Source organism: Stenella coeruleoalba (genome assembly GCF_951394435.1).
Source record: "Stenella coeruleoalba genome assembly, chromosome: 16".
NCBI lineage: Eukaryota > Metazoa > Chordata > Mammalia > Artiodactyla > Delphinidae > Stenella > Stenella coeruleoalba.
Genome location: NC_137162.1, coordinates 36538931 through 36551252, shown reverse-complemented (window position 1 = coordinate 36551252; position 12322 = coordinate 36538931). Strand labels below are relative to the sequence as shown.

The following is a 12322-nucleotide window of genomic DNA, read 5'->3' as shown; positions in this document are numbered from 1 at the left end:
AACGAGACTCAGTTTGGCGTTTTCTTTTAAAGCAAATCTTAATGTCATATACCCTTTTAAAAAGGTTAATTTCTTATATCCAAGGGTGGTTATATCTTGGTAGTATCTTTCTCGATGGCCACTAAAATAGATTATGCCACAGGTGAAATGGTCCTTAAGGTTCCCTGAGACCAAGCTTTGTAATGGACAGGGATTCCTCCAGCTTGATTTTGCTGAGGCAGTCGTCGTGGTTAATTAACGACCACAGTCATGACTGACACAGACAGCTGAGGCCAGGCATGGAATGTAGAAACACAGGCTAAAGGACAGGAAGAATTGCATAATTAACTAAGTGTTCAGGGCAGAGTCAACAAAACAGTTGTTCTTGACAACCAACCCATTTTCTCTGCAGTTGCTGAAAACTGTGTGGGTAGGATCCACAGATAATTGGCTCCCTTCTCCATTTCATTTTGCCTGTCTAAACATTGCATAAATAATTACTTGATAAATTCAATGTTGATGTTGGCACGTGAACAGACAGACAAGAGTGACTGCTTCTTTCAAAATTTATAAATCCAATATAAATAGTAATCAAACCCCAAAGGAGAATGCTTAAAAATATTCCTGTTTAACATTCACAATCCAATTAACTTGCCTAATTTTAACCCACACACTTGTGGAGCTTAATACAGAAACACTCTTGGCCTACATTTAAAATAATGTAACATTTGACAAACTGTTCAAGTATTGCATTTAAAAATACACGCTGCATAAATTATGGTTCTCATATAAACTCCAGATGCATTACTTGCAGGATTAACTTGGGGTTTATTTCTTCCTCCATGCACCATGTATACACACTCACACAAGTATGCAAACACAAGAAAAATGCTAGAAAACATAGTCTGAGAACATACCATGAAAAAAATATTTAATAAGTCAGGGTAAGTAAACGAGTAGTCAATGGAAAACAATTATTTTAAAATTTAAGTTTTCTTTAAAATTACAATTTAAGTATCTCTTAAAGGTACACAAGAAGACATAGACCACCTGCCTCACTCTGGAACTAAAATAGACAACTCATTAGCCACATTATGGCAGCCAAATGGCATGAATTCTTTAGATGCTGAACCTGGTTAAAATAGCAACAGCAAATTTCATGAACAGAGTGAAGGGGAGGAAGAGAGGAGAGAAGAAAAAGTCTAATATAAAAAAAGTCCAATTCTTTCTAGTTGTTTTAAATCTAAGGGAAAATTAAAACTCTTATTAAGCTATAACTGCAAAAATTAAAAAGGAAATCCATTTGTTCAAAAAAAGAAACCTTAGGCAACTGGGGCTGAGGCTGTTGGCATTTATTATTTACTATTGTAACCACATCAACTCTGCCATACACATTTGACTAAATGCACTTGGTTGTTGTGTCTAAAAATGTTCAAGGAATGTACAGGAGAAAGAAGGTAGAAAATCAAATACAATGAGTAGAATATTTTACAAAACTGAAAATGACACCAATTAGGTTAAAATAAAGAATATCCAATTAACATACCTAATTTCACTTTGGTGCTGTATTTAAAGGATTTTTTCAACCTTCAAATTTAAGTTATTTTTGAAAAGTACCTTTACTGAAATATAATTCACATACCATTTAATTAATTCAGTGGTTTCTAGTTGAGTTGTACAATCATCACTTCAATCAATTTTAGAACATTTTCATCACCAAAAAAGAAGCCTCATAACTATTAGCAGTAAATCCTCATTTCTTCCAAATCCCCAGCCCTGGGAAACCACTAATCGAATTTCTGTCTCTTTGCCTATTCTAGACATTTTATATAAGTGGAATCACTTTGCTCTATTATCACTTTGAAGCCAGATTAATTCTAGTTTCACTTTACTTGACACTCTTTGATGGCTTCACACTGGCTACAGAAACATCTTTTACATGGAATACGAGTCCTTCCATAATCTGTTTTCTTCTCTCCTAGTATCTGGTTTCGCTCCCACTAACCACACTCTGGCTGAAGCAAACGGCGTCCCGGACAAGCCAGGTTGTTTCTTCTCTCAGTGCTTCTCTCATCCTGCTCTACTCGGTGGTCTCTACTTGTTGGTTAAGACTCTGTGAAAACTTTTCTTGCACCCTCCTCCCGGAGAGGGGACCAATGCCTCCTTCAAGGGCAGTTTTCTACCCTCAGTTGTGGGACTTTGTATAGGACCTGGTCCATGGCTACTCCTAAAACTGCATTTCCCACCACTCTGCCCGTTGTTTACTCCGGGCAGACTGGCCTCCTTACAGGTCTTCACAACCTCCATTCTCATTTTCCAGGAGTAAAAGTATTTTCCCCAGGTATTTCCATGGTGTGTTCTCAGCTTTATTCACCTCTGCTCCAACGTCACCTCCTAAGAGAGATTGTCTTTGAGCACTCTAACCAGAGAAGTTTCAATCCCCTTTTCATTTTCTAAACAGAATTACCTCCTTCTGAGGCCCCTCTACCTTACTTTTTCTCTTTGCAGTACTGATGTAACATTATGTAATTAGGAATGTATCTGTCTTCCCTTCCAGAATGTAAGGTCTGTGAGGATGGGTCTGTTTTGTTCACTGCTGTGAATATTTGTGAATGAATGAATGAATGACACCTGTGACACTTAATTATATGTGTTGGTTTAAGACTTCTGTCTTCCCCACACTGGACAGCAGGGGTTGTATCCTATTCCTCCTAGTTTACTCAGTGCTCCTTCCTGGCACAAAATAACTTAATATTCCTTGTATGACTGAATGATGTCAAGTATAAATTACCTGTAACAATGGTTCCCAACAAAGGGACTCTGAATCCATGTAAATATGGAATATGGAAAAGTACATAAGCTGAAGAATACAGGTAAATCTTTCCATGAGTCCTTTATCTGAAACTCTTGAGACCACTTCTGTTTTAAGATTCAGACTTGTTCCCTACTTTTTTTTTTTTTAGAAGATGTTGGGGGTAGGAGTTTATTAATTAATTAATTTATTTTGGCTGTGTTGGGTCTTCGTTTCTGTGCGAGGGCTTTCTCTAGTTGCGGCAAGCAGGGGCCACTCTTCATCGCGGTGCGCGGGCCTCTCACTATCGCGGCCTCTCTGGTTGTGGAGCACAGGCTCCAGATGCACAGGCTCAGTAGTTGTGGCTCACGGGCCCAGTTGCTCTGTGGCATGTGGGATCCTCCCAGACCAGGGCTCGAACCCGTGTCCCCTGCATTAGCAGGCAGATTCTCAACCACTGCGCCACCAGGGAAGCCCTTGCTCCCTACTTAATTAACACCTCTGGTAGGGTCTCGGGCAGACCCTGTAATCAAACACACATTAATAGCTTTGCAACAAAACATGTGAAGAGCCCGCCAAAGAATGATAAATAATGCTCAAATCAACTTTTTCTGTCTTGAATTTTTCTGTCAAGAGAAATGTTAAGAGTTTGGGATTCTGGAAGTGTGGATATGGGGCTGTAGACGTGTACTAGCATATGCAGATCTGTGTGATGTTTTATGCTAAAATGGATTCCCCACATTCCAGTTTAGAAATCACTGATTTAATGCATTAATTTACAAACATCTATTTTTTTTCCAGCATAGCTAGCATTAATGAAGCTTTTACTATGTGTTAGCCCTTGTGCTAAGCTTTTTAAATACATAGGTAAAAACTACTATTTGCCCCATTTTATGAGTGAGAAAATTAGGGTTTAGAGAGAGGGTTAGCAGCTTGTCCACAAAGCTTGTCAATAGCTGAGCTGGATCAAAACTGCAGCTGTCTCAGAACCAAAAGTCATGTTCTGGACCACCTGGTCACCCTGAATTCATGGAGTTCAAGATAAAAATTCTTTAGTCTTGCCAAGTTTCTTCATGATGTTGAGACAAAGGAAAGTTTCTATAATTCAAGTGAATGTAAAAAAATTCCTCAGGCTACAACTCCCTCATTAAAAAAAAAAAAAATGCTGGCTATAAGTAAACAACATTTAACTGATATTTGTATAACGGAGTAATTTATCTCCTCATGTTTTAAACATTTGTAATGAGAGATCAAGTAATTCCAGATAATTAAAAAATTATGTAGTCATACTAACTTGCCCTGATTTTATTTTTTGCAGAACCATGATCCAAGGGGTGCTATTCCCTAACAGATGAGAGTAGGAATGGCAGAAGAGAACAATCTAAAAAAGGTACTATCACAGAGGATATGTGGGTTTTCACACTTACCTTTTTCAAGAGCATCTTAATTGCTTGAATTGTTTTAAGCCAGGCATAAGTTGATCAAATATAATTGTGATGACCAAATTTTGGAACTCTTTCAGAATAACAAAATATAGTAGTGATCTTTTGGGAATAAGGAGTTAGTTGTATAAGAACAATAAAGCTACATTAAAAAAAAAAAAAAAAAAAACCCTGCATAGGGCTACAGCTTCAACTGAAGACACAGTGTTTTGGACCTTACCATGCTTATGTGAAAGCTTCAAGTTATGAAATGTAGAGTAGCAAAAGTACAACACATATTCATTTTATGATACAAAAGCAGATAAGATGGACATAAAGGTTAAGAAATGAAAATAACATATACACTAAAAAAAATCACAACAGAAACAGGCTTTATTTCAACCAGACAAGTGAATACTTCCATTAACATCAACTTCTTCAAGACTTGAAGACATGGAAATTAAAGATAGTGCCCAGAGGCAGAGAAGGAAAGTTTCATCATGGAGCAATTGTACTGTCCTTCAAAAATCCCTTTCAGCAATATGCTCAATTCAAAAGATTAATTAGTTCTAAATCATTAGATCTCATGTGTTTCAGTATTTGTATAAGACTCTCATTTGAAAGTTACCCATCAGTCCCAATGATATCTTTCAAACAGAAAAAAAATATATAGATCAGTATAATAATTTTTTTTAATTTTAGAAAGTGGGATTGAAATACAGTTTAAAATATTTCAAATAAAAAACAACTTTATTATTATTTAAGACGCCTTGTTACAAAGCTCCTAGCTACATACATGTACAAAACACAGATATTACCACATGACATCTCAACCCATGACTTCTCCTAAACATCCCAACGTGAACAGTTAATCTACCGGGAGACTTTCCCCTGTAAATCCCAATATCTTGCACAAGGATTTGTTGCCATTCATATGCTGTGCATGGATGAGGACACCTCATCAGAGAACATTTCAATTTAACATAACCTAACACAAAATAAATCTACCGCAACACTATATGTTCATAAGGGATACGACAAAATTGCATATAATTTTCAACTTTTGCCAGACTCACTAAATTCATGAACACTTTTTCAGAGTTTTCTCTTCAAGGGCACTTTTGAGAGCTTTAGATCTCGTGCTTAACTTTGTATTGAGTTGGTCAGCACCTTGATTAATATGAACAATTACATTAAAGAACGGTATTGGAGGGGGGAGGGGGAGTCATCTGAGGACAGAAACAGGGGGAAGGACTCTCTTTTTCCCTAAGACATTCAAACAGAAAAAACAAGACCCAAAAAGGTAAACAAACAAACAAAATAGTGTTCACAGTAAAACATGACAGATTTGTAGTTTCATTTGAAACCAACAGCAAATCATGAAACGTCATGAAAAATATAAGTCAAGGTAAAATCTCCTAGAGTAATTACTAAATGAAGTTAAAATTACCACACTGATCAGTAAACCCCAGAAGAAAAATAAACAGCACTTACATTTCAGGTCCTTCTTAAACATCATATCATTTTTCAAAGTCAATGCATAAGATTGGTAGGTTTGGCCACGCTGCACAAATATTTTTTTAAAAAATACAGTATACAGAAAAAACTCTTGTATTCCCCATTTTGAATCATAAGCTCAAAACCCAAGAGAAAAGATCAGCTAGAAGGATTTTAATTATTTACAAATCCAGCAGGTTCATCTGCCATAATGGCTTGGCTTCCGTCCCACAGTGGCTTTCACCCTCTCCAGCCGCAGAGCTTGGATCCCTGTCCCATCTCTACTGGTCATCAGTCATTTTGAACAGTTCCAGCAGTGCCCCAACAGCTCCAAAATAACCCTACAACAACAATGAGAAAACTTCTGTACGATTATCTCTGAACCTTAGTCCAATACCTACTGTTTTTCATAATTCGAGGAATGCTGCCCCCTAATGCTATAGATACAAGAAACTTAAAACCTGACCTCTGGCATGAAACATGATATAATAATAATAAGTGCATTGGATATCTATTTGTTTATATACATTAAATAAATTAACTGATGTAAAGTGCGTAGAAAAATATCTGGCCCCACAGTGTATACTACATCAATGTTGACAATTTTTAGGATTTTTAGGATTAGGATTATTTCATTTTAATCCTTGTCATGGCAAAATTCACATTACTCCCATTCCACAGATGAGAAATGGGAGGTAATAAAGTAAATTACCCTTTCAAGGTCACATGAGTTGTGCCAGGGTTCAATCGCAAATCGATCTGACTTCAAAGTTGTAATGTCTCACAAGGTACAGCTCTAAGCTTCCCTCAGTAGATCCCGGAAAGGCATCTAAATCAGCTCAAGTTTCCCTTTGCTCATCTGTAAAGGAAAAGCTCACGTATCTGTGAAAATGAAGGAAGCTGAAAAATGGAAATGTTTAGAGAAGCTGGTTTCCAAAAGGCAAGAGACTCTCCTCCTCTGGTATCTGCCTGACTCAACAGTTACTTACTGCGAAATGGGTGGCATCTGGCAGAACACTACATGTAGGATCTTTGCCTCCCTGCCAGCTGACCTCTGAGGGCTCACTATATGCTAGAAACGTACATGGATTTCCTCACTTAATCGTCACAGTAACTTTATGAGACAAATAATATTATCACCCCATTCCACAAAAGCTAAAACAGAAATGGAAAGGTAGAGTCATTGCCTAAGGTCTCCAAGTCAGTGAGGGCCTGTGCTCTCAACGGCTTGGCTACACTACTTCTCTTAGGAGACGCGCACTTACGTAAGTGGAGTGAGTGGGACTGAGTGAGTGAGGACTCCAGGCAGGGCAGGAAGGCCACCTCACCAGCACCTCCCAAAAGTCCTCTCTCCATAATATCCTCCAGGAAGACCTGCCTAAGTGAGAGTGAACCTAAGAAGGTAGAGAAATTTCTGAGAAACACCTACAAGGAGACATAAAATTGCTCTGCTTTCATCGGCCATAGAGGCTGAGTTATGATACTTAGTAACAAACCAAAGCCATCATTCACAGAGGCCCAAGATTGTACAAAGGGATGCCTTTTTATCCAGAGAAGTAGGTTTCCCCCAAATGCTGGCTCTTTTTCCTTATCTTACCATCAACTAACTCCCTGTGTGCCCTTGTAGATGGCTTTTAATCCCTGACGGCTTCCAGGCTGTTTTCTGCCTTAGTCCAAGAGGATCTAAACTTAGGGTTGCCAGATAAATGCCAGGTAAAACAACTGTGTCCTAGATTTTTAATCGCTAAATATGGCAACACCAGATGGGCTAGAAGAGTGGTCTTCTTTTTCATTTTAATTATTTTTTTAAACAAAATCTTACAAGGGAAATCGGTAACTAAGCAGATAAAAAAGGAGCTGCTCTGGTTGGAGGAGGGGGAGTGAAAATTCTGAGACTCCACGGCCCTCGCCCCCCATAAAAAAGTTATATCACTTCATGCCTTAGCCTCCTTAAAAAGACAAAAAGAAAAACTTTCTTTAGTACAGTTAAATAGTTAACTATTTGGTATTTAACTTCGTATTGTTTTAGATGCTTTCATAAAACAAAACATAGGCTTAGAGAGCTCTAAATAATTTATAAATGCATCAGCAACTTTTCAAATAAATAATTCAGTTTGGAGATGAGAAAAATGCCACAGTAGTTATTCATTACAATTAAAATTTATGACACTCGTTCTCCCAATGTTCTTTCTGCTGCAATATACCCAAGGCTTTGGGTACCTCCCGTGATAAACAGCTGCTCTCTACAGTATTGATTTTAAAGGGGAATAGAAGAGGTGGGAAGAGATGAGGGCTCCCCACTCAGTTTTAGAAACCTCCGATTCGTATTAGTGTAGAAACTGGATATAAGGGACCCTTTGCATTAACCGGAGCGCTCCACTTCTTCTGTAAACAGGCTGCCTAATGGCTAGCACACCAGCCTCTCAAGGCCACCAGGCTACTCGGAGCAGCCCAAGCACTTCTGTTCTCACCAGCTGAGTTGTTTACTTGCCAAGAGTCACCTGTGTTTATCCTCAAATTTGTTTATGACAGTTTGATTGTTAATGTAATAATCTAATGTAATTATATGCCACCTAAACCAATAAAAAGAGTACAAGATGAATGGTCACCTCTTTGAAAATCCAGTTAAATTCTTGAGAAAGATTAAAAAGCTAGTTAACAAGTGAAAGTTGCTAGGAAAGTAGATCTTAAAAGTTCTCATCACAAGGACAAAAAAATGTAACAATGTGTGGTGATGGACGATAACTAAACTTACACTGATAACCATTTTACAGTATATACATATATCAAATCATTGTTGTGTACCTTAAACTTATACAATGCTATATGTCAATTATATCTCCATAAAAATGGAAAAAAATGAAACAGAGATTGAAAAAGGTAGTCACAAACCACTGCCCTCTGTTTAGGTGGATCCTACCTATGAAAGATTGGGAAAATCTAGAATGACTCTGCAACCAAATTGCTTCATAAGTATCTTTAATTTCTTGATCTACTTTAAAGAAACAAACCAGATATCATAAAAGTTGCATAATACTTGTGGATTATGGAAAAAAAAAGACAATTACAAAGCTCTGATCAGCAGAACCCGTGCTCAAAAATAGGTCTTGATCCTACATCAAGAAATTGGTGAGTGAATGAACATTTATACATTTTATATTAAAATAGAATGGTAAAAGTAGGAAGATATTTTTCCATGATTAATCATTTAAACATTTTTTCTGTTTTTTTTAAATTAACCATCTACTAGTCCTGATTGTTGGATAATAGAGCTTCCATTTTATATAATGTTCTTCCTTATCTTTTGCATAAATGCAAACTAAGGAACCCGCTCATATGTTAGACAACCCAAAAACTTCCATGTAGGACAATTAAGTCCATGTGAACTCAACCTACCTCATGTTCCAAAAACAGAGCTTTTAGCTGTCCTTTGGACCAAAAATCCATGGCATATGCTAGCAGCTTCATGGAGACCATATTGATTCTGAGAAAATTCCCAACAAACACAACTCTGTCAATATTCTGGAAAAAAAAAATGAAAGAACAATGGAACCATGACATAAAAATAACATTTAGCAACAGACCCAATGTGCTGTGTATCACTGTACTCCAGGACCTTGCAGAGTGAATTTTTTTTTTTAAGTGGAATTATTTCAGGATTTCCAAGATGAAGTTAAACAAACCTCAGAATGCATTCCACAAGAACATGAGGGGGAGAATTTGGCTGGGGGAGGCAGAGACTAATACTGAGCTCATTTACAGGTATTATGTTAGGCTGCCTTAGATCTGATATGAAATTCAGCTCCCAACATTCACATATGAAATTAAAACTGGAGTTCATCTAAATTTGCCTGTGTATTCCTTAAATCCCCCAAACTTCCAACTATACAATATATTATTACCAACTCATAAATTATTTTTAAAATTTTATTTATTAAAAAAAATTTTTTTTTAAAATATTTTGGCCATGCCACGTGGCTCATGGGATCTCAGTTCCCCGACCAGGGATCGAATCTGGGCCATGGCAACGACAGCTCCAAACCCCAACCACTAGGCCACCAGGGAACTCCCAACCAACTCAATAAATTAAATGGCTACGGCATGGTTATTCATCTAACAACTGTGGTCAGGCTGCTCTGTGCCAAACACTGGGAATACAAAAAAGAAACAATACCCAGTCTCTACCTTTAGGATATATGGTGAAGTATCCTGTTTGGTCAGTATGTGGGTTACAATATGATAACAAATAATACATTTATATTTTTGTTGTCACGGATACAGATTTGTATTCTGAACACACCCCTCACACTGAGCTCAGCCTATCTGCCACACAGACACTGCTCACTCCTCACTCACTCACAGAGCCAGTTGCTATGGTCACTCATATCAAAGGGAAGGGAGTCTTGGGAGCTGGCATTATTCTGTTCAGTCTATCAAGAGCAACCAGGGTCTGGGAACATCGCCTTCTAACTGTCTGAAGCTTTAACAATACATGAACCCATTAACCACTGTGAAAATTTTCCCTGGGTAGAGGGGTGGGAGGTGGGCCCACGATTAGGGGTCCAGCAGGGACAGGGGAGACCCTGGGTGGGGGTAGGCATGGAGGAAGGCAAGGGAACGTGGCCAGTGCTTTCCCTGTCCACTGAGGCACTGGGGAGCCTGTTGGGCTCCCAGGCCTAATCCTCTGCCCTGGAGCCTCCCTCCTACCCTGCAGAGCCCAAGCCTCACCCCACACCCCCAGCCACTGCCCTGCCTCTGCACTCGGAGACCCCCTCTGAGACCCCCTCCAACACGCTGGGCATAAACCCCAGCCGCACACCCTCACCCAGGGCCTTACCTCCAAACTCTGGAACTCCACACTCCAGAGGCTCCCGTTTGGACATGCTGCCTCTCCCCTTCTGCGCAGGTCCTAAGCAGAGGCCCCACCCCACGCTTGAGCATCGCCCCTGCCTAAGTTCCACCCCCTGCCTAAACTCTGCCCCCCATAGCCAAGGCTTTTTATTTTTTTTCTTTTTTCCTCTTTTAGATTGGGGTTCTGTTTCACCTTGTAGTTGATTCATTTATATTTTCATTTTTTCTAACAGTTCTTTTATTTTTGGAATTTTATTTTGTTCTTTATACTTTGTTATTATTCTGCTCCTTTTGGCTTGTTCCCCCTCCTTCTTTTTTTCATTTTTTCTGTGGTGGATTTGTTTTACCTTGTTGCATTTGTTTCAATTATATTTTTATTTTTCCTAATATATTTTTATCTTTCTAATTTTATTTTATTTTTTATTCTTTGTTATTGAACTGCTCCTTTTTTTTCTCTTTCTTTTTTTTTTTGCCACACCATGTGGCTTGCGGAATCTTGGTTCCCAGGCTGGAGGTTGGGCCTGAGCTCCTGTGGTGGGAGCACCAAGTCCAAACCGCTGGACTAACTGAGAAGCTCAGACCCCAGGGAATATTAATCAGAGTGAGGACTCCCAGAGGTCCTCATTTCACACCAAGACCCAGCTCTACCCAACCACCTGCAAACTCCAGTGTGGACACCTCAGGCCAAACAACCAGTAAGACAGGAATACAGCCACACCAATCAAAAAAAAAAGAAATGACAAAAATATGTTACAGATGAAAGAGCATGGTAAAAACCTACAAGACCAAATAAATGAAGATGAAGTAGGCAACCTACCCGAAAAAGAATTCAGAGTAACAATGATCCAAAATCTCGGAAACAGAGTGGAGAAAATACAAGAAATGTTTAACAAAGATCTAGAAGAACTAAAGAGCAAACAATGATGAACAGCACAATAATTGAAATTAAAAATACTCTAGAAGAAATCACTAGCAGAATAACTGAGGCAGAAGAATGGATGAGTGAGCTGGAAGATAAAATGTTGGGAATAACTTCCAGGGAGCAGAAGAAAGAACGAAAAGAATTGAGGGCAGTCTCAGAGACCTCTGGGACAACATTTAACACACCAACATTCGAATTATAGGGGCCCCAGAAGAAGAAGAGAAAAAGAAAGGGTCTGAGAAAATATTTTAAGACATTATAGTCGAAAACTACCCTAACATGGGAAAGGAAATAGTCAATCAAGTCCAGGAAGTGCAGAGAGTCCCATACAGGATAAACCCAAAGAGAAACATGTTGAGACACATATTAATCAAACTATCAAAAATTAAATACAAAGAAAAATTATTAAAAGCAGCAAGGAAAAAGCAACAAATAACATACAAGGGGAATCACCATAAGGTTAACAGCTGATCTTTCAGCAGAAACTCTGCAAGCCAGAAGGGAGTGGCAGGACATATTTAAAGTGATGAAAGGGAAAAACCTACAACCAAGAAAAAACCTACAACCTTACTCTACCCAACAAGGATCTCATTCAGATTCGACAGAGAAACCAAAAGCTTTACAGACGACCAAAAGCTACGAAAATTCAGCACCACCAAACTAGCTTTAAAACAAATGTTGAAGGAACTTCTCTAAGTGGGAAACACAGGAGAACAAAAAGACTCATAAAAACAAACCCAAATCAATTAAGAAAATGGTAATAGGAACATACATATCGACAATCACCTCAAATGTAAATGGATTAAATGCCCCAACCAAAAGACACAGACTGGCTGAATGGATACAAAAACAAGACCCTTA

At 38.4% G+C, this 12322-nt stretch overlaps 1 protein-coding gene across 2 annotated transcripts in view; it reads right to left on the bottom strand.

Annotated features, from left to right (window-relative positions):
• Window positions 1–5679: 5679 nt before the first annotated feature.
• Window positions 5680–12322, bottom strand: part of PANK1 (pantothenate kinase 1) — a 68183-nt gene continuing 61540 nt past the window's right edge. For both annotated transcript variants that reach the window (XM_079900361.1, XM_079900362.1), the window contains 2 exons: window positions 9085–9210; window positions 5680–6029 (listed from right to left, as the gene is read on the bottom strand). In XM_079900361.1, the coding sequence (XP_079756487.1) occupies window positions 5970–6029; window positions 9085–9210 (186 nt within the window). In that variant the 3' untranslated portion in view covers window positions 5680–5969. The remainder of the gene's footprint in view (window positions 6030–9084; window positions 9211–12322) is intronic.